General features: G+C 48.0%; 1 protein-coding gene across 1 annotated transcript in view; it reads left to right on the top strand.

Annotated features, from left to right (window-relative positions):
- BFSP1 (beaded filament structural protein 1) overlaps positions 1–22,980 on the top strand; it is a 43,118-nt gene that overhangs the window by 5,647 nt on the left and 14,491 nt on the right. Inside the window, exons 2-5 of the mRNA XM_032351460.1 lie at positions 1,430–1,490; positions 12,640–12,735; positions 16,192–16,284; positions 21,383–21,490. Of these exons, the coding sequence (XP_032207351.1) occupies positions 1,430–1,490; positions 12,640–12,735; positions 16,192–16,284; positions 21,383–21,490 (358 nt within the window). The remainder of the gene's footprint in view (positions 1–1,429; positions 1,491–12,639; positions 12,736–16,191; positions 16,285–21,382; positions 21,491–22,980) is intronic.

Below are 22,980 nucleotides of genomic sequence, written 5' to 3'. Positions count from 1 at the left end.
CCCAAGCCTTCTGTCTTTCTTAAGGGGATAAAACTCCCCCTAGAGGGAAACTCTCTGAACAGAATGATTTCTGGGGTTTCTCTCCCTCCTTGATCCCTATCATTTTCTACAAGTCCAGGGAAGAAGATGACTAGGAGGAAAGCTACACACATTCCTAGTATCCGTTGCTTTATCAATTTTGTGTATGTTTAAATCTGGGGGGGATCTCTCTGCTCTACCTAGGCAGCATGGTGTGGCTACCAGGGGCACAGTTTTTGGTGTCAGAGTCCAGTGTGAGTCCTGACTCCAGCTTTCTTTTAGTTTGGAGTCTTCCAGGAGCGGAGCCTGATCAAAGAGTTTGAGGGCTAGTAGCTTATTTGGAAGTTGACTTCAAGAAGAAAGTTTGGGGGCGCCTGGGTGGCTCAGTGGGTTAAGCTGCTGCCTTCGGCTCAGGTCATGATCTCAGGGTCCAGGGATTGAGTCCTGCATTGGGCTCTCTGCTCAGCAGGGAGCCTGCTTCCCTCTCTCTCTCTCTCTCTCTGCCTGCCTCTCTGTCTACTTGTGATCTCTCTCTGTCAAATAAACAAATAAAATATTAAAAAAAAAAAAAAGAAGAAGAGAAGAAGAAAGTTTGGGGAGTGAGGACTGGAGGCAGGAGGGGAAGGCAGAAAACACCGAGTGCATTATCCAACAGGTTAACATCATGGGCTCCTGGAGCTAGCCTGCCAGGTGGAGAAACCATTCAGCTGTCCTAGCTGAGGGCAAAGGAACCGCGGTATTTATGTACCCACTCACCTTCTGTCAGAGGTTGAGGACTGCCCCAGGGGCACAGACACTGGCCTGTCTAGCCCGCCCTGCCCACTGGCCCAGAGCAGGGCTTTGGTGTGTAGGGGTGAGGACACAGAGGTGAGGAAGAAGTGTTTGGAGCAGCTGCTGGAGGTCAAGGGCCATTTTCCATCTTTCACGTGGAAAACAATGATAACTGCTCTCTTCGAGGGTTTTGTAAGGATTATATGGCATAATCCAGAAAAACTGACACACGCAGGTAAATACAACCATTTAGCCAACCCAAACGAGGTCAGGTTAAGGGTGTTTGTTGTAGGTCATGCAGAGAAGCCTCTGTGCCACTGCTGTGCTTGGGTTACGGGTGTGTGAAGATACAGTTCCTTCAACCTTGAGCTGCCTGGCTGGGGGACTCCTGTCATGTTCAACGTTCCCAGTCACCCCATGTGTGGTGGCCACCGCAGCCCTCTGCACATGGGCCAGGCTGTGGAAGAGGTTGGGGAGCCACGGGCTCTGCAGTGCATTAGCTATTATTTTAACCTTAGGGACCTCTCCTTAAAGAGACAGCATAGTACTCATCTCAGATGAAGCTTGACGCTGATTGTGTGATCATCACGTGTGGAATCACGGAAGCTGTCCAACGTTTGCTTATGTGTCCCATTTGCAGGTATGAAAACGAATGTGAGTGTCAACTGCTCCTAAAAGAAATGCTGGAACGGCTTAACAAGGTGAGCTGAGCATGGACTTGAGTTTGAGTCCGGACTTGAGTTTGAGAATGGAACTTAGTGGCTGAAATGACTGGCACACACCTCCTCTCTGTGTCCTTTTAGGATTCACCTATTTCTTTTTCTGTCATTCTCTTTCTTGATTCCTAATTTTCAACTACATCTTTGTGTGAACTCATGCACCCGAGACACCCTGTCCTCTCCCACAACACATGAGGTCTCGCGAGAGAACCCTAGATTGTTAATCTTCATGGGTTGTGCTAGGCTCTTCAAACATGGCTGCATTCTGGTGACTGGCTGCAGTTGTGCCATTCAGATGTATTGGTGTCAAACCCACCAAACTTAGGAAATTTGCTTTAGGCAGTGGTTACTGGGAGCAAGGATATCTCCACTCCGCTGGCTGAAAGTTTCAAGATTGCTCTTGTGCAGGAGAATTCTCAGAGAACAGAGGAAGAAATTTCCATTTCTCTTTAAGCTCTCCCTTCTTGGAGCCTGGAGAGTAGCCCTGTGGGGGGGCATCTGGGATTCTTACCTTCTGGCTGGAGACCCTCCTGGAGAGTTCTGGGGGGTTGTCCTTTGCAGGGAATGTCCTTCTTCAGAAGCTCATCATCATCCTAACTGATTGGAGTTTCTGCTTCAGCCAGGGGACCTCGACTCCCAGATGGAATAATTTGGTATCTCAGAGGTTGGACGAAACCAGGGATGGCAAATAGCTGACACTTCAGAGCTCAAATGTCCAAGCAGAAAGACCCAGAGAGATTGTTTCATTGAAATTTTGCTTATTTAGGGTGTGTGGTTCCTTTTCCCCTCTCCCTCCCTTCCACACCCATAATTCTTCATCAGAATTACTGAGCAAACACAGCACCTTTCCCTGCTGTGCCTAGATGTGGCCTTAGGATTCTCCACGTGGAGCTCCAGGCAGCCATTACAGACAGTCCGGGTTGGCTCAGGGTGTTTACCAGTTGCTAGCTTTGTCCAGCCTCTGCTGTCTAGGATTAGTCTGCTAACCAGTAGGAAAGTTAGAACCATAACCCAGGGAAACTGAATTTTGCTTTGTCTGTGTTACCATCCACGTGATGCTTCTGTGCCCTTCTTTGTGTGAGCAAATGATGTATCGCCCGAACAGGACACTGTGTGAAGAAGGGAGGTACTGCCAATAATTACCAAGGTCAACTAACAGGAACTGGGATTGTCTCAGGCCAGCCACCGTGTGAACACCCCAGATAGAAACACAAAGGTTTGGGGTGAGAGTGAGCTTAGGAGAACCCTCAGTGCACAGGCTTGTTGATTGGTCTTGTATTGGGTTGGACTGTGAAGGCCCCAACCCTGTTAAAGGTTGAGCTGGGATTTGGGTGTTGTTAGCATCAGACATCACCCAGCTGTTCTGCTGATACTTACAGGTCATCCCCATTCTCGTTCTGGGTGGGGATCCCCGCTGCCAGATGGGGCTGCCACCTTATCCACAGACCACTGCTTTCAGAGACATAGGTGGCTGGTGACACCCCTCACTTAGGTGTCAGTTAGCCCCTCCCAACACTGCCACATTTTGCTTTGTGAGTATTTGTCCACACTGCAAGTGGGGCTCTCGCTGGACTGACTTCTAATGTTGTCACTCATGCAGTCCCATCATGGGCACTCTTCAGAGAGGAGGGAGAAAGAGTATGGACCCTCTTTTTAGCTTTGGTGGAAAATAACACTGGGTTTAAAAACAAGCTCCAGGGGCACCTGGGTGGCTCAGTGGGTTGGGCCTCTGCCTTCGGCTCGGGTCATGATCCCGGGGTCCTGGGATCGAGCCCCACATCGGGCTCTCTGCTCTGCAGGGAGCCTGCTTCCTCCTCTCCCTCTGCCTGCCTCTCTGCCTACTTGTGATCTCCGTCAGATAAATAAAAAAAAAAAAAACCAAAAAAACAAACAAAAAAAAAAACAACAAAAAAAAACAAGCTCCAGCCTTCTGTTGTTGTTCTCTTATTACAAAAGCAATATCTATTCTTGGGTAGAAAAATAAGGTATCAGAGAAAATGCCAGGTAAGGGAAAGGCCTCCCTTTGGTGTGTATTGGGACAGATAGCGTGGGCCACTGGAGTATCTGTCCCATCAGAATGTTACAGAAGTTCTGGGGAAAGATGTTACCAGCAGCTTGTGCCAGGCCAGCGCAGGCCATCAGCACGGCAGGGAAGGACACTTCTGCTCACAAGCGAGTGTCCAGTCCAAAAAGGGAGGGCAGCCTGATAACAGGACCCTTGATGCCGCTGTCGAGTATCTGTGAGACTTTGGGTGAATTGCCTCATCTCTATGAGCCTTGGCTGCTTCCGTTACTGAAGTAAGAGCAGTAACAGTGCCCCCACCAAGGAGTGGATGTCTGTCGAAGCGCCCAGTAAGAATGGCGTGACGCGCAGTGTCTGTGACTTGCCTGTCACCATTATTCTTGCAGAGCACTTTATGTGAGGGACGTCAGCTTCATTTCCCCAGAGTGTGGGATTCATGGCCCTGGTGGAGTGGTAGGGGACTTTCGGTGGTACGCGGAGGAACGAGTTTCTAACAGCTGTGGATTTATTTTTATGATTACCTCTTCTCGATAGCAGGTGACATCGAAAAGTTCCTTTTTGAATGCATATAAGTAAAAATGAACCAATTTGAAGAAAAATAATGGAGTGACTAAAAATACAGGTGGTGCGCGGTGGTAGCAGAAATCATGAGCACGGTGTTTGATGCAGGGAGGTGACGATGGCCACACACCAGCCCCGAGCCTTGGCACAGTTTTGTGGTTATTTATTCCATTCTCAGAAAGGACCCCGCCCAGCCCCTCTGTTGCCAGTGAGGAGCCCCACACCCCACCCTTGGCAGGTGTGGTCAGGAGTCTTTTGTGTACCTGACTCATTCTCTGCCTCCCGAGGGTACTCAGGGAATCTCTGTCTCTCAGGAGACAGACACAAAGCCAGAGTCTCGGGGTTAAGATGGCGCTTCACACTTGACGTTGGTGCGCCATCCCTATCCCGTGGGCTGCCTCTGGCGTCACACAGACATGCTGAACACACTAGCGGCTTCCTACATGTCTCTGGCCATGGGAACATGCGTGATCTGCTGGAGGCACAGTCCAGAAGTGTGGGCGTTAGCACCCCAGGAGCAAACCTCAGCCGCTGAGGGGTGGGAGTAGGTGCCCAGCTGCCCCACAGCTCATAGCAACAGTTCAGAGGTGAGTTCTGCAGTCTCTTAAATGGTTCTCAGCCCTACTGAGGTGTGCTCGTCCACAGTGGTAATCTGCCCCTTATACACCTTCATTGCCTTTGTTCCTTTCCCTGGATCACTTCCTCCCTTCCAGAACTTCTTGGAATAAACAACATGTACCCAGTCCTTGCCTCAGGGGAACTCAAGGGGTTGGCCAGGGGAAGGCTAGATGTTCTCTGTCCATCGAGGTGGTCATGTGAGAAGGTAGAAATGGAAGAGTACATTCACGTCTTGTTGGCTGGTCGTAGCTGTGATTTTGGTTCACAGATCTTTGAGGGTCTACCTATATCAGATCAACCTGGTTTTGACTATCAGCTCAGTGTCAGAGCCCCTTTCCTTGGCTCTTGTGGAAGGGATTCATCCCTAGGTATGGCCATGAAAAATGGGGTACAAGAGAAACCATTGACCCAGTCTTTGAACCGTGCTTGGAAAATACCACAGTGTATGTTGACAAGAGGGATTGCTCCTGTTTTCCCCAGACTGTCATCTGTTAATACTGCCCATGTCATTACACCTTCAGAACAGAGCTCTTGCATTCTTAGCAGCCAAAAAAAAAAAAAAAAAAAAAAAAAAAAAAAGCCAAAGCAAGCCACTCTTTGCTAGCCACTTTGAAATAAGATAAATTCCTCAACATACCACTTACATGCTATGGCTGAAGTTATGCAGATTTTAAGACTTGATGCAGTAAGAATTCTTGATGACTTTTAAGTATCTGGGTTTGGCTAACCTCTAGGACTCATTTTCTATCTATGTATATAAGGTTAGTTGTCCCCATAATGCACAGTGTTGCTTATCTTAAGAAAACTATAAGGAGGCTTTAAGGTTTCTCTCCTTTTTTATTTGAAATCCCCAGAATTTTATTTTTTTTTTTAAAGATTTTATTTATTTATTTGGCAGACAGAGATCACAAGCAGGCAGAGAGGCAGGCAGAGAGAGGAGGAAGCAGGCTCCCTGCTGAGCAGACCTGAGCCGAAGGCAGAGGCTTAACCCACTGAGCCACCCAGGTGCCCCGAAATCCCCAGAATTTTAAAATGCTGTATGTTCTAGTCAAATGCTTTGACTTAAAAACAATTTTTTAAGAAGTGCCTGAAGCTGCCTTATGTGCTTTCCCATGTAATTTGTGTATCTTTACTGTATCCCGGAAAAGGGCAAGAAGCAAGGGCATTTGGGGAAGAGGCATGAAGGCTTTGCTTTCCGGGTGACAAGGCTTCATTTGCATAATAACAACTCTGGGGCTGGAGATGACCTTCCCGAACTTTCAGATCTGGAGCAGAGAAAGAGAGGGAACAGGGAAGATTGAGTTCAGGAGGGGTTAGGAGTGGAAAAGCTGGAGAACAGAAGGGCAGAGGAAGAACCAGGAGGTGTGCAGAGAGACGGAGGATGAGGCAATGGGAAGCCCAGGAACAGAGTTGTAGAAGACTGAGCACCGCGCCCCGGGCCAGCCTTAGCACCGGGAAGGAATGCAAACCTACAACTTTGGGGAAGGTTTTTGACATCTGAGGTTGAAGTGTATTTTTAATTAAATGCTAATTAACTAGATATCTCAATGAACTTCAATACCCACTTGGATGCTGGATTTGAGGCTGGGCAAAGATACAGACAGTTGGGTTTTTAGTGGGATTTCTAGCATCTCTGTAAATGGATTGGCAACTTGATTCTTCAAAGGCATGTTGGACTTTAGTGACTTCTCTAGTCTTTTTCTCAAAAAATGATTTAGGTAAGTGATTCTGAAATCACCGTGTGGACCAGCAGCATGTGGAGGGCATGTTAAAATACAGATTCCTGGGTCCTGACCCCAGAAATCCTGACCCAGTAGGTTTAGGACCTGCCAGATATTTTACTCCCCGCATCATTTTACGTTTCTCGTTATCCCTAGCCACCATTAACCACACTTCGAGAATTGCTGGCCTAGATCGCAACACATACAAACGTCCGGGTTGGAATGTTTTCTAAAATTAGACTATTGACCCAGAGTCTACATTTGGAAAAAGTCTAGATGCTGCTGCTGGTGGAGCTTTTTGAAAAAATGCAGCCGACAGCATCCAAAGCATAATAAAAACACAAGCGTCCACACATTTCTGAGTTCTGGTGCGAACAAAAGAGAGCACTCCCGATCGAATCCTCCCGGCTATACCAGCAACAGTCCGTTCCAGTGGTGCCTGCTCACCTTCGCGAGTGTTGGGGGCAGTTTGTCAGCTGATTGTCCTCAAAGCAAGAGAATGTGCTGCAGAAGCATTTCTGTAACCCCTATTTTAAGGATAAATATCAGCTAGTCTTTGTTATTACCTGTGAGTTGTTTTTAAGGCTTGGCTGATGGGAACCAAGCGTGTTTGTTTGGGTGAGAGCCTAAGAGGGAGATGGAGGAAGAAGGGCAGGCACCTTGCAGGGTGGGGTCAGGACACGGCACTCAACTCTTGACTCGTAGAGGGAAGACAGATTCCAGTCCCATTAGCTTCCACTAACTAGCTGCGTGACCCACTGGTCAGTCTGGCCTAAGCCTGTCCATCTGTAAGGAGAGACTCAGTTGCGTTTCCCTCTGAGGGAAGAGGGCTGCTGGGAGGTTGCGGGGTGGCGGGGCGTGGGGGGCGGTGCCTGGCCCCCTACCCTACTGCAATCATGTCCTTCCAGAAGCACGCCTCTGTTTTCCCCCTATACTCTGGCATCCTGGAATATTTGTTTGAAAGATGACACGTATAACTTGAGAGACATCTGAGGACCAGGACACCTGGGTGGGTCAGTCAGTTGGGTGTCTGCCTTCAGCTCAGCTCACGATCCCAGAGTCCTGGGATCGGGTCTTGGTCAGCCTGGAGCCTGCTTCTCCCTCTGTCTCTGCCCCTCCCCATGCGGGTGCACACACTCTGACAAATAAATAAATAAAATCTTAAAAAAAAATCTGAGGACCAGTGAGCTCAAGGGTCCCTTCTATTTCTAAAATTGTGTGTCTGACTACTTTAAAGTCATGACACAAAGACTCCTTGAAACCCTATTTCCAGTTCCTTAGCTCTGGTGATTGTGGATTAATCCTGGATGAGTTTTTGGTGAAAATGAAGATGTTTTGAGAATTCTCTGCCTCACTTCATCCTCAGCAGTCTTAAGAGGGGTGTGGTGGGAGGGTGAGGAGAAGGGAGGGTAGGAGGCTATCTAGAAGGACTGACTCAAGGTCTTGGACCAACTCTGCCCCAAACTGAGCCATGGCCCCCCAAGGGGTGTCCCTGTCCACAGGGTTGAGAATCACTTCTACAACAAACCACGGCTCCTGAAGGGAGTAGAGCTGCATTCCCACACAATTGGATGGTCCCTTCTATCAGTGGGGCCCTGGTAGGACTGTCAGTGAAGCTGATGGTTATATGTGACTCATGTTGGCCATCACAGCACCCTCCTGGAAATGTGACTCAGGACTTGGGACGCAAAGGTGAATTCATTTGTACCCCGTCATCCTGAGGGCAGAGCCATTGCCTCCTGCTGCTGGAGTCCTGAGACTGCCTTGCTTTCTGTCCTTCTTGAGACCTGGCTGCCTTTCCTCTGGAGTCTGTAAATTATCCCGGCACCTCTGGTTCCGCAGCCCGTTCCCATTACTGGAAAGACTCCTGGGATTTCTTTGTGTCACCATTTTTCTCATGAAGGGGCTTCACCCTTCACCTTGAGGGGACCGACTCACTTGCCCTGGGGAATGAACACCTTGATTTGTTATAAGTGTATCAATCCATCGAGTTTTGGGTGGGGGAGAGGGGACAGATTGCTGCTGCTTCTTCTTCTTTTTTTTTTTTTAAGATTTTTATTTATTTATTTGACAGAGATCACAGGTAGGCAGAGAGTCAGGCAGAGAGAGAGAGGAGGAAGCAGGCTCCCTGCTTGAGCAGAGAGTCCAATGCGGGGCTCGATCCCAGACCCTGAGATCATGACCTTAGCCGAAGGCAGAGGCTTTAACCCACTGAGCCACCCAGGCGCCCCACAGCTTGCTTCTTCTGAAGGGAAAAGCATTGCTGTTGAGGTTTCACTGAACTCTGCATTACTGTCCCTGTGACACAGAATTCAAGGACCCATCATGAAGTCCCGAGCGCAGAGCTCATCAAAAGTCAGGGACTGATTCATTCATTCATCCAAAGTATGAGCCCAGACACTGAACGCCCAGAGGTAGTTTTCACATTAACTTAGTTCAGACAGTTCAGAGCCCTGTGCCTGGAGCTGTGCATCCCTGCTTTGTAATTTGGTTCATTCTCTTCTGATTTAAAAAAAAAAAAGGACTTCAGACTCTCTGTGGGTCTTTCAAAGGTTGCGATCTTTCACTGTGTTCTTCCGTCTCCCAGTGGGCAGCAGAAGCCAACTCCAGGCCCGGAAGTGAGCAGACCCTGGGGAAAGCAGAGAAGAGTCCAGGGGCAGTGGGCAGGGAACCAGCTCCAGGTTGGGGTCCTTCTCTCTTTCCCTCTGAGGGTTCCCTCCCTCCTTGGTTGCTCAGTATTGGCTTCCCTGGTGCCCATCAAGGGACTTCAGAGTCTTCATAGGGAAGGATTTAGTAACCAGAAATGAGAGGAGAGAAACTGGGGGGAGTTCCCCCTGGAGTAGAAACCTGGAGGAGACACGCAAAAAGAAGGGGATGCTCCCTTGTTCCCAAAATTCATCCTGTAAAGTTGCATCGTCCCTCTCGGGAGCCACCAGCCACATGCACTGGGGAGCGATCGAAACACGGGAAGTTCAATTATGATGCACTGTAAGGGTAAAATGCACACCAGGTTCCAAAGACCTTGCCTGAAAGAAAAAAAAAAGAATGCAAAATAGCTCATTAATAACTTTAAAACTATTGATTACAGTGAAAGGATAATATTTGAGGTAGCGTGGGTAAAATAAAATTTATTATTAGAATTGCTTTCACCCGTTTCTTTTCATTTTGTTTACGGTAGCTACCAGAAGATCTTAAATTATGCCTGAGATTTGAACATTGCGTATTAGGATCGCTTGTTTCATTTTTATTTGCACGAGCCTAGGCAAAAAAAAGAATGATTTAAGATATGTGCCCAGCAGTTGCCAGTTGACCCAGCTGATTTTGCAGAACTCCAAAGTTCTTTTAAGATAAACTCAGGTGGGGGGCCCGAGTTTAAAGCCTCTGCCTTCGGCTTGGGTCATGATCTCAGGTCCTGGGATCGAGCACCACATCAGGCTCTTTGCTCAGCAGGGAGCCTGCTTCCTCCTCTTTCTGCCTGCCTCTCTGCCTACTTGTAATCTCTGTCAAATAAATAAATTTAAAAAAAAATCTTTAAAAAAAAAAGATAAACTCAGGCGTGGCTGGGGTTAAAAGTGGCCAACTCTGGATTTCAGCTCAGGCCCTGATTTCAGGGTCCTGGGATTGAGCCCCATGTCGGGCTCTGCACTCAGCATGGAGTCCGCTTGTCCCTCTCCCTCTGCTCCTCCCCGTTTGTGCGCTCTCTCTAAAATAAAATCTTTAAAAAAAGGATAAACTTGAAGTTCTTATTGATAGATAAAATAGCCTCAGAAGTTTGATTTGGGTGATTAGCTGCCCCAACCCCAATAATTTTACTCAAGTTTCAGACCAAATAAACATAGGCAGTCTCTCTTTCTTTCTTTCTTTCTTGTGAGTTGTGTAAGGTGGTGATTAAATTATATTCTTTTGCATGAGAATATCCAGTTTTCCTAGCGTTATTTTTTATTAACATACAATATATTATTTGCCCCAGGGGTATAGGTCTGCAAATCCGAATCATCAGGCTTACACAATTCACAGCACTCACCATAGCACATCCCCTCCTCAGTGTCCATCACCCAGCCACCCTATCCCTACCTCCCATGGCCTGTATATCTTAATTGTTTTTTCTGATGCAGGCCCTCTCAAGTTCATACAGCCTGTTTTCTAGTCTCATGTAGTCCCAGCTCTCTGATGCAGTAGGTCCTGAGGCTGCACTTCGCATGAAAAGCGCATGGCTTTTAATAAGCACCTCCAAAGCAGGTGATCCACTGGAGTCAGAATTCTGATATCTTATGGTCAGCATCCGACAATCAGACTCTTCGCATACCAGTTGTCTTTTATAGCAATGATTAAGGAATCAAATGGCTTTTTGAGGAGTGCAGGCAAAAGGCCCCCTGAAATCTAAATTCTCTTAGTGCAAGAGTGGGGTATATTTCAAAATATCTTGGCCAGTGCTCATGCCTGACTATTTTAAGTCTGCTGACGCAAGGATGGAGAATGTCTTACATATGTTAGTCAACCACATATCCACCTTTATTGATGAAAGCCCCTGGCTTCCATTCATCATGCTTTTTTTCTTTTTAGAGGAAATGTCTTTTTTTTTTTTTTTAAAGATTTAATTAATTTATTTATTTGACAGAGATCACAAGTAGGCAGAGAGGCAGGCAGAGAGAGAGGAAGGGAAGCAGTCTCCCTGCCGAGCAGAGAGCCTGATGCAGGGTTCGATCCCAGGGCCCTGGGATCATGACCTGAGCCGAAGGCAGAGGCTTTAACCCACTGAGCCACCCAGGCACCCCTCATCATGCTTTTTAACAAGTCATTAATAAGTCAGTTAAAAAATTCATTTGGCAAGGCCCCAGGTATTGGCACATGTTCCTGGAGAGGTGTCTCAAGAGAGTGACAATCTTGAGGAACCGAAGGAATGTTCACCACTAATATCACGAGGGGTTGCTATAGCATCAAGGCAGTTCCAGCCATCACAGCACTATCTTACTTTTCCTTAAAAAGATTTTATTTATGGGGTGCCTGGGTGGCTCAGTGGGTTAATCTTCTGCCTTCAGCTCAGGTCATGATCTCGGGTCCTGGGATCGAGCCCCGCATCGGGCTCTCGCTCAGCAGGGTGCCTGCTTCCCCGCCCCCCTACCGCCTGCCTTTCTGCTTGTGCTCTCTCTGTCAAATATATAAGTAAAATATTTTTTAAAAAAATATTTTACTTATATATTATATAAAATATAATAATATAATATATAAAAATATTTTACTAGCGCGCACCAGCAGGAGAGCAGGAGAAGCAGGTTCCTCACTGAGCAAAGAGCCCAATGCGGCACCCAATTCCAGGACCCTGAGATCATGACCTGAGCTGAAGGCAGCTGCTCAACTGACTGAGCCACTCTGGCCCCCCGACAATGCTATCTTATTAAGAGCACAGTATTTCAGCTATTTGGTTTACTCAAATAAGAGCAATGAGATGAAAGGCAATGAGCTATCAGAATGTTTGGTGAGAACTCTCAGCCTCTTGTCCTAAGTGTCATTTCCAATTTTAAAGGAATAAACACTGTTTACCACCACAATCGTTAAAAAAAAGTGATTTTGTATGAAAGATATATAGCGTCAGGGGTAAGTGTCAGCAGTCCTTCGGAGAAAACTATTAAAATGAAGGTTTCGGTGTTCACGTAAGACTTTCTTGGTCTTAGAAACTCAATTTCCTGATCATGAGATACAGAACAGATACAGATGTAACTGAAATTTTAAGGCTGTTGGTATGTAACTATATCCAGATTTTCTCCCTGATCTTTCTAGATCAAGGTATTGCCAGCCTGACTGACACTATTGACATTTTGGACTGGAGAATTCTTTGTTGTATGGGACTGTCCTGTGTCTTATACATAGCCTCATTGCTGGTCTCTGCCCATCAGATGCCAGTTGTCACACTCCAGCACCCAAGTGGTAACAACGGGAAATGTCTCCAGATTACCAAGTGTCCCCTCGGGGGCAAAATCAAGCTCTGTGGAGAATTGTTCTGAACCAGGTCTAATGGGCTAACCCAATGCCTTAGTAGAGATAGACAATCTCAGACACTCTCCCAGACCTACTGAACAAGACCCTGTATTTTAATAAGACCCCAGGAGGTCCGTGTGGTCTATATACCTGGTGATTTCACACCCATGTGCCAATCCTTCCACCATGCCGTCCCTCCAAGTCAGGTGTGTGACTCAGTTTCTCCTTGCAGGAAGCCGATGAAGCCTTACTCCATAACCTACGCCTTCAGATTGAAGCCCAGTTCCTACAGGACGACATCAGTGCAGCAAAGGATAGGTACAAAAAGGTAACCATGAACCTTCTGAAGCCCATCCCCCAGATAACCTGGTTTGGGGCTGGCCAGACAAGGCCAGGGCACTCGTGGCTGACACTTGACCCTGCTGTAGGGGGTTCCTTTGGGGCGTATTGAACCATGTGGGTGATGGATCAGTTGCTGGGTGGTGCTTAGTGAGGCAGACGTATACAGAGGAGGAGGCAGTTGTGTGTGTGTTGAGGGGAGAGCTTGGGAACTCATGTCTGTTAAGTACATTACAATTCACAAAGTGATTTTGCATGGATCCATCTTGAGTAAGCTAGGTTTGTCAATTGTTTCAGCGCAAGAAATGCAGAAATGAAGAAAATGTAACATATATGCGTGTGTGTGTGTGTGTATGTGTGTGTGTGTGTGTGTGTGTGTATACATACGCACATATATATTTATATATATGTATTAGCTCTGCCTCCAAGCCAGTTAGTTGGCATTCCGGAGCTTTCTGTCATGTAGTGCTCTGCTCTGCCTCTCACTCCTGCTAGCTTCCCACATTCCTGACTTTGGGGGGCTTTGGTGTACTCGACAGATCAAATCCTGGAACTGTGTAACCACGGGCAAGTGGCTTTCCACGTTGAGCTGTCTCATCTTTTAAATGCCAGACTCTCCTTCTGCACAGTGGTGCAGTTAACTGTAGTGGATCTGTGAGCCTGGCCATGGTCCTGGGGGCTGACCTCTCTGGTGGGCTGTGGCCTCCCTCCAGCTACCAGTATCTGTACTCTGCCTCTGGATGCTCTCTGGGCAGTGGAGGGGGCCTCTAGCTCATGGGATGTGATGCCCCTGGAGCAGCCCCAGCTAGTGACCAATGCATGCCGGTGGATTCACGCCCCAGCTCCCCCTCACCTGCTGTTCTGCACAGCTCCCAGGGAGCCCCAGGAGGCGTGAGCTTTGGGTGCCCACGGTGCTAACTGGTAACATGCTCCTTATTGGCTGCCTTCCCTTTCCTGTCTTACTTTATCCTCCAATAACGTTTCCTGGCATCTTCACCCGCATAAACTGCCCTCAGATTCATCTCTTGGGGCCTGTGTCCTAGCCGGCTTGGGCTGCTCTAACAAAGTACCACTGACTGTGTGGCTTAGAAGTAATAGAAATTTGTTTCTTACAGTTCTGGAGGCTGGTCCACTGATCCAGGGGGTGCCAGCCTGTCAGGTTCCGGAAGGGCCGTCTCCCTGGCTTGCAGACGTCGTCTCCTCATTGTGTGCTCACCTGGGCTTTCCTCGACAACAGCTCTTTGGTGTCACTTCTTCTAAGGGCACTAATCCCCTCATGGGGCCCCACCCTCAGGACCCCATCTAAATCTAGCTATTTCCCAAAGACTCCGCCTCCACACCCCTATCTCACTGGGGGTTAAGGCTTCCATAGGTGACGTTTGGAGGGTCACAACATTCAAACAGTCTGCTTCTGGGGAAACTGAGGCAGCATGTGAGTGTCGGTGAGACACCTGGTACAGCTTGGAGCCTGGTACGTGCTCAGTAGCGTTAGACTCTCTTCCTGCCTCCGCGTAGACCTGCTGCACTCAGTGGGAGGCCCAGTTGCTCACACTGAAGGGGTGTCCCTCCCTTTGACATTTCTTCTGCCTTTCCACCAGGCCTGGCTTGTTTCTTCCTCCCCACCTGTCTTCTTGCCCCTGCTATTTCCTGCAGCAATCCTGGGAGCGGTGCTCTAAGCAACTAAAAGCATTCTTTAAGGCCATTTAGAACAACAATAGAGCTCACACGGCAAAGCTTCTGTGCGTTCCCTCATGGGTCCAAGCTTCTGTGCGTTCCCTCATGGGTCCTAACACCAGCCTTGTGAGTTAGCGTCGTAGGGCAGGCTCCCTAGGAGAAGAGCTCAAGTGGTGATTTTAGCATGATGGCTGTATTAGCGGTGAGCTCCCAGGAGGCGATGAGGGGGAACAGGGGCACAGGGGTGGGAGCTGAGCAAGGGTGTGGGCTTAGCTGGAGTCTGGCCTCAGCCTGATCCCATGGAGGGTTCTGGAGTGTGAATTGTCCCACAGGGTTGGTCCCACCTTGAGGCAAGAGGGTTGGCCTTTTGTATTCCTGTGCCAAGGAGTCATTGGTTTAGGTTGGGGGCGAGGTGGGATTGGGGGGTGATGTTTCCTAGACCAGATGGCCACAGGCAGTTCTCTGTGTGGTGCCGTTGGCTCTCATGCCCAGAACTGGGCATAGGTGCTCTGCTGGGAAAGAGGATCAGGCCCCGTCTCCAGACTGTTAGTTGTCTTTCATGCAAAACCCTGAGTCTTAGGAGGTTTAAATCACTTACTTGAGACCATATCCAACTTGTAAGTGATTTAGTCTGGGATCGACTGATCATCCTTTGAAGCATTGCCCTGTTCTGGGATTGGAAATGGTCCTTTGTAGCCTATGGGACCTCTTTGTTCTCTGTCTCTGCTTTCCTCTCCTCGCTCTGCCATCCTGGGCTCTAGGAAGACCAGCAGCAAAGCATCCATGTCACTGAAGGGAAATGGTGAGATAAACCAAGAGTCAGTTTCTTCATCTGTCCCCTTGTTCTTGTGAAGATTAAATTGTCCACTCCTCAGGTTACGGTCTGTCCTGCTTGTGACAGTGAACACATGAAAGCATTCATCACTGGGGTCACCTGGTCCCGGAGGCAAAATCTCAAGCAGCTCAGTTGTGTTTTTTGTGTGTGTGTGTTTTTTTTTAAATTAACATATAATATATTATTTGTTTTGGGGGTACCTGTCTGTGATTCATCAGTCTTACACAATTCACAGCACTCACCATAGCACACACCCTCTCTGGTGTCCATCCCCCAGAGACCCCATCCCTACAGCTCCCTCCCTGCCAAAAACCCTCAGTTTGTTTCCTGAGATTAAGTGTCTTATGGTTTGTCTCCCTCTCCAGTTCCATCTTGTTTCATTTTTCCCTCTCTTTCCCACGAACCCCTGTCCTACCTCCCAAATTCCTCATATCAGAGAGATCATATGATAATTGTCTTTCTCTGATTGACTTATTTCGCTCAGCACAATACCCTCTAGTTCCATCCATGTCATCGCAAATGGCAAGATTTCATTCTTTTGATCGCTGCATAGTATTCCATTGTGTGTGCGTGTGTGTGTGTGTGTGTGTATGTATATATATACCACATCTTCTTTTTTTTTTTTTTTAAAGATTTTATTTATTTATTTGACAGGCAGAGATTACAAGTAGGCTGAGAGGCAGGCAGAGAGAAAGGAGGAAGCAGGCTCCCTGCTGAGTAGAGAGCCCGATGCGGGGCTCGATCCCAGGACCCTGGGATCATGACCTGAGCCAAAGGCAGAGGCTTTAACCCACTGAGCCACCCAGGCGCCCCTATACCACATCTTCTTTATCTTTTCATCTGTTGATGGACATTCAGGCTCTTTCCATAGTTTGGCTATTGTGGACATTGCAAGCAGCTCAAGTTTTAATGAGAACACTTTCCTTCCCCTGACAGAATCTTCTGGAAATTCAGACCTATGTCACCATCCTGCAGCAGATCATCCAGACCACCCCTCAAGCATCTGCCATTACAAGTGGGATGAGGGAGGTAAGACTCGGAGCCCCGACTGCAGGGAAACCCTATCTGGTAAGGCCCCTAGCACCCCCACGGGCCTAGGTAACAGAGACCCAGGTAACAGAGACCCAGGTGAGACATCAAGTCAGACTAGGCGCTGAGCTGCCCTGGGTTCACTGCCCCTGCTCTCGCTCTGGGTTCATATTTGAAGTTTACCCTTCTGTTCTTTTTCTCAGACTGGGAATGCTGAGGTTTAGACGGTTGAGGACACAAAGGGTGTCCCTGACCATTTTCTTAGGCATTTGCTCTTGAGTTTATGGGCTGTTCTTGCTTTTGTAGTTCATAAGAAACTGTCAGACTGTTTTCCAAAGCTATTTGCATTGTTGCTGCGCATCATCAATGAAAATGTGAGAGTTTCTGTTGCTTGGCATCCTTGCCAGCACTGGGTATGTCGGGTTTTTGTTTTGTTTTTGCTTTTCTGACAGGCGTTGTATATCTCACTGTGGTTTTTTTTTTTTTTTTTTTAAGATTTTATTTATTTATTTGACAAATAGAGATCACAAGTAGGCAGAGAGGCAGGCAGAGAGAGGGGGAAGCAGTCTCCCTGCCAAGCAGAGAGTCAGATACTGGGCTTGATCCCAGGAACCTGAGATCATGACCTGAGGCTTTAACCCACTGAGCCACCTAGGTGCCCCTCTCACTGTGGTTTTAACGGCATCCCCTGATGACTAGTGACGTGGAATGTCTTTTCGTGGATTTATCTGCCATCCATGTAACTTCTTTGTTGTGCTATCTAATCAAATCATTTGCCCATTTAAAAAAAATTGTTTTCTGATTCTCCTTATCAACTTGACCATAAATTTTGAATACAGGGAGCCCCCCACAATTCATGGCTGTATTTTCAGAGTCAGCCTCTGTTAATGATTATGTGAGTTTGTGGGATGAAAACTACTGGGAAAAAAAATAGAGATTACAGAAACTGACTTTTTAAAAAATGTAGATTTGGATGTAAAAACCTTCTCTCTTTCTTTCTTTCCTTTTTTTTAAAAGATTTTATTATTTATTTATTTGCCAGAGAGAGAGAGAGAGCGAGAGAGTAAGCACAAGCAGAGGGAGCAGCAGGCAGAGGGAGAAGCAGGCTTCCCACTGAGCAAGGAGCCCGATGCGGGACTCAGTCCAGGATGCTGGGATCATGACCTGAGCTGAAGGCAGACACTTAACAACTGAGCCACCCAGGCGCCCCTAAAAACCTTATTTCTGATATAATGTCCCACCTTCCTTCTTCCTTTAGCTCTCTAGCTGCTGGCATAGTTTTTTCCTAATGTGGTTTAATGGGTTTCGAGATGCCTAACGTGAGACATGTAAAAATCAATGGACAATAATGCAGATTACGACAAAAAGGTCATGGTGGTCCTTCTCCAGAGGCTCTGGTGGGCTGGTACAAGGTTTGGTGGACTGGTCAACTGGAAGATTTTGCAAGGGTATTTTGCAAGGATGACTTAGTACAGTGGTGCTCAATCCCAGTGACACTTGGACTCACCTACATGTCTGCCTAGACCACATACCAAGTCAATTAATTAGCTGCCTGACAAGTGGAGCCTTGACTCCCTCATTAGAAGCTCCCAGGACAGAGAGCAGACAAACTGCAGGACCTGTGGCCAGGGTAGCTGGCTGCTTGAGTCCCCCCCCCCCTTTTTTTTTTTAAGATTTTATTTATTTATTTGACAGAGAAAGACACAGAGAGAGGGAACACAAGCAGAGGGAGAGGGATAAGCAGGCTTCCTGCCGAGCAGAGAGCCTGATGTGGGGCTTGATTCCAGGACCCTGGGATCATAACCTGAGCCGAAGACAGACCATTAATGGTTACCGACTGAGCCATCCAGGTGCCCCAAGGCTTTTTGTTTTAACTTAATCAAAAAAATATTTTATTTATTTATTTGACAGACAGAGATCACAAGTAGGCAGAGAAGCAGGCAGAGAGAGAGAGGAAGGGAAGCAGGCTCCCCGCTGAGCAGAGAGCCCAATGTGGGGCCCGATCCCAGAACCCTGAGACCATGACCTGAGCCAAAAGCAGAGGCTTAACCCACTGAGCCACCCAGGCGCCCCTTAACTTAATTTTTTTAATATCAAAGCTGAAGAGACCCTAGCATTTGCCTGTAGAAGATACTTTACTATTTTTTTTTTTAAAGATTTATTTATTTATAGAGAGGGATAGAGCACACGTTGAGAGTAGGGGCAGTGAGGAGGGGCAGAGGGAGAGAGCTGGGCTTGGAACCTGATGTGGGACTCTGTCTCACGATCCAGAAATCCTCACCTGATCAAAAAAACGAGAGTCAGATGCTTAACCAACCCAGCCACCCAGGTCCCTCTAGAAGACATTTTAAAATTCTGCCAAGTAACATCTCTGAGGTAGGAAGGTTGTTTGTTCTTGGGAACAGTCTTGTCCAAATTGCCTGCCAATGACCATTTCAGGGACCTGTTCCCCATAATTGGTGTAACTGAGGTTTCCACAAAAACCTAAAATAGCTTTTCCTGATGCTTAATTTTCTTTTTCAGAGATTTCTTTCCAGACCTTATTTTCATTGTGCAATCCTCATTTTTCCCTCTGGTTCAAAGGTGTTTTACTCCAAAGCACACTTTTTAATCCTATCATCTGTTTCCTTGTAACAAAATTCTTCTGAGTTTTAAGACTATAGAGACTGTCTGGCCTCAGTTTGAGAACATCAGTGATCGTCCGTGATCTTGGCGTCAGCTGGGAGCTAGTTAGGAATACAGACTCTCCGGCCCTTTTCTTTTTTATTTATTTATTTATTTTTTTTTAAATTTTTTTTTTAAAGATTTTATTTATTTATTTGACAGAGAGAGACAGCAAGAGAGGGAACACAAGCAGGGGGAATGGGAGCGGGAGAAGCAGGCTGCCCACTGAGTGGGGGAACCCGATGTGAGGCTCGATCCCAGGACCCTGAGATCATCACCTGAGCCGAAGGCAGACGCTTAACAACTGAGCCACCCAGGCGCCTCACTCTCCGGCCCTTTTAACAAGACCCTCCTGGGAGAACCAGAGATTCAGAAAAGCATCACATTCTTTATTAATCTTCGCTTAAAAATTCTATGTATGAGATAGATGGTCCCTTTCAGGTTTGTTTTGTTGACTCCTACCCAGAAAATGTGTGAGTCAGCTTTGCAAAATGAGGATTTAATTAGTGTTCTAGGAAGACAGGTTACTCGGTTAAGGTGTCAGTAAAGCACCATGTCTGCGCCCTCTAGCCAGAGGCTGCCGGGGACCATCTTTGGTCAAATAAAGCTGGGTGTATTATTCATTGCAACAGGGAGAGGGTGTCCAATGGAGACCTGCAGGGTGTCTCCGTGGAGGAGGGTAGCGTGAGAGGATCGAGGCCCGTGCTAGGAGGTCTAGGGGGAGGGATCTGCTAAGCAGGGCCCTGGTCTGGGTTGGGTGCCTTCAGGAGAGGGCTGGTCCTATGACTGAGCATCCCCAGAGTCTACAACCTGAGAGTCCGTACTCGGCGATCCAGCAGCGTCACTTGTGTTATGGGGGAGGTGAAGTTTGGTGATATTTGTGGGTGCTCGAACACAGGGCGGTCTTGTTCCTCTCTCATTCCCCCAGGGTCCTGGAGTGACATCTTTGGATGTTGGGCGGGGGGCTCACTTTATAAGTTTATAAGTAGAGAGCATCAGTAGGGACTTAGTAACCACGCAGGGCCTAGGAGGGCCTTCTGCATTTATATCTCAAGATTCCACTTTCCCTCTAGAGGATTGGACAGTGGCTCCGGGCCCACACTTGCTCCCTCAGTGCATGTCTGTCTGTCTGTCTTGCTGTAGTTGTCTCTGTGTCTCTGCTGTTGCTCCAGCCACTTTGCAAAGTGAGGGAAAACGGTGGTGGGGGGGCTGCCTTTCCCATGTGGCTTTGAAGAGGGGAGCCCCGGGCTCATGCTTGGAGTTTGATTTGTGCCCAGAGGTGAGGCAGCATGCTCCGTGTCAGAAGGCACTCTTCTTGAGCAGAGTCAGGCTTTTTTGCCAAGGGATTTGGTTGTTTTTGAACAGACTGTGGAGGGGCCGCTTGGTGAAATGGCGCCCGCTCAGTGGTGTGGAGAGGTTGAGGATGGATCTTCTCCCATGTTGCTCCTTGGATGTGGCCAGGGTGGGACAGCAGCCTCCCCGGGGCCCCTACTTCCCTGTAGTCCCTTGCAGCCCGACGGCCTCTGCCTGGTGCAGCTGTGGCCTTGGCGCGGCTGACAGCCCAGACTGACCGTGCCATCTGCACTGACAGACCACAGAGGCCGGTGAGTGTCGGCATTCCCAGCTTTCCCTTTTACAGAAGGAGAAAGTGACTTATCCCGAGGCTCTTGGCCTGTTTATGGCACAGCCAGGTCTAAATTGTGGGTGTCCTGCGAGTTACCCTCCTAGCATTTATGGCTCAGGCTCTGAAGACAATGCAAAGGCATGAATTCAGGGTGGCCGCCATGGATGGGCCTGTCTGAGTCAGCTCGGGCTGCTGTGACAAACAGCACAGATGGGGCCGCACAACCAGACAGTTGCTTCTCCCAGTGCTGGAGGCTGGAAGTCCAAGATAGGCTGCTGGCAGATTCAGCTTTTTTTTTTTAGTATCTTTTTTTTTTAAAGATTTTATTTATTTATTTGACAGAGAGAGATCACAAGTAGGCAGAGAGGCAGGCAGAGAGGAGGGGAAGCAGGCCCCCTGCTGAGCAGAGAGCCCGACGCGGGACTCCATCCCAGGACCCTGAGATCACGACCCGAGCCGAAGGCAGTGGCTCAACCCACTGAGCCACCCAGGCGCCCCGCAGATTCAGCTTTTGATGAGGGCTACTTCCTGGTTTGTAGATAGCCGCCTTCTTGCTATGTCCTCATGTGGCCTTTCCTTGGTGCATCTTGGGGAGAGAGAGAAAGAGCCTCCTTATCTGTAAGGACACAACCCCACCATGAGTGCCCCATCCTCAGGACCTCATCTAGGGCCCCAGCTCCTAGTACCATCCCACTGAGGGACAGGCTTCAGCATGTGAGTTTGGGCAAAGGGACGAATGTGTCCCTTTTCCCTTTGGATTTCCTCACACATCAGGCGTCTGTGAATGCTGAGTCTGGCCTTTTTGTGCAGGAGAAGCTCCTGACGGAACGGGAAGCCGCCGTCCTGCAGAGTCAGCTGGAGGAGGGCCGGGAGGTGGTGTCCCTCCTACAGGCCCAGAGAACGGAGCTGCAGGCCCAGGTATGGCTCCTCACCCTCGTGTCCGCTGCTCGCCATTGGGCATTCACGCCACACACGTGAATCAGGTTTTACAACACACTGTATTTCCGGGTCTGTATGTGCAGAAAAACGTGTAAGTATCCCACAGGGGTGGGCGGGGGATTCTCAGAAACTCAACACACCTGTGTGTCCAGTGCTCTGAGCCAGAAACTGGCCCTTCTGAGGAGCGTGACCAGCTGTCCTGCTTTGGCCGAGGGTGTCCCAGGAAGGAGGACCGTCATGCCCAGACTGGCGGAGTCCTGGGCAAGCAGGGATAATGGGTCATGCCAGTTCCAGGAGTCTCAGAGGTTCCCCTCATGTCACTCCTCCCCCAGCAAGGCTTCTGCAAGGTGATTTGTTTTGCCCAGTTTAACCTTGTTCTTAAAAATAAAAGATGGATAAGAAGAGTTGGAATTTTTATCCTCTAGTTGGTCAAATCTGTACTTCCTGTTTCTCATTTCATGACTTAAAATCTCTAATTTGGAATTTTTTAAAAAAGATTTTTAAAAATGTATTTGTTTTTGAGAGAGAAAGAGAAAGAGTGAGCATGACCAGGGGGAGAGAGAGGGAGACTCCTGCTGAGCAGGGAGCCGGATACAGGACCCCATCCTAGAGCCCTGGGGCCATGACCTGAGCCCAAGGCAGACACATAACGGACTGAGCCACCCAGGAGCCCTCTACTTTGGAATTTGATTATGGCTTGGGAAAGAGTGGTTGTGCCAGTGTTTGCCTCTGCTCAGAATTTCGTAGCATAAAGCTCCCATTTCTACCCCCTCTCCCCACCCCCCCTTTTTTTTGATGAAGCTTAATTTGAAAACTAAAGTCATCAGAAGAACTCACTCCTTTCCCCGTGGCTTTCCTTCTTGGTTAATGAGCTCATGGCTTATCCCTCTGATTCCTTCCAATTTTCTTTCTCTCATTACTGACAATTCTGATGGGGCATGTTGGGTTAAAATACTAAATCTTCATATACTGTGCACCTGTGTTTCCAAAATCTAAAAATAAATTGATAGTTGGTTTGGCAAGTACACATAAGGGACAAGAGAACAAAAAGTTTGCAAAATTGGACTAATTAGGAAACATAGAACATTGTATGTTACTTTGTCTCTAACCCTTCAATTCCTGCAAAATAAAAAGTTAAAGCCTCAATAGATCTGGAGATTTTGTAGCGATTCAGTGCCCTCCAGATCTGCCCAGAATCTCATTTGGGGACTATGGAGTTCCAGAATCTTCCTTTCTGTCCCACTGCTCATTGCACAAACCTGTCACTTTGCAGCAACTCTCAGGAGCCACTGAAAGCAAACTGGGGTCTGGTGATTATTTCCTGAGATAAAGCTCACTGCTTGAGAAATCGAGTATTGCCCTTAAGCTCATGCTTCTCGTGAAAAACCATGGCTCAGGGAGGGACCAGACACACCATTTTGGTGACTTGGTAGTTTGTGGTTTCCTCTGAGGCCTGGGAAGAATAGAGT

This window comes from Mustela erminea, chromosome 7 (assembly GCF_009829155.1).
Source record: "Mustela erminea isolate mMusErm1 chromosome 7, mMusErm1.Pri, whole genome shotgun sequence".
In the NCBI taxonomy this organism is placed as follows: domain Eukaryota; kingdom Metazoa; phylum Chordata; class Mammalia; order Carnivora; family Mustelidae; genus Mustela; species Mustela erminea.
This window is presented reverse-complemented; position numbering and strand designations above follow the sequence as displayed.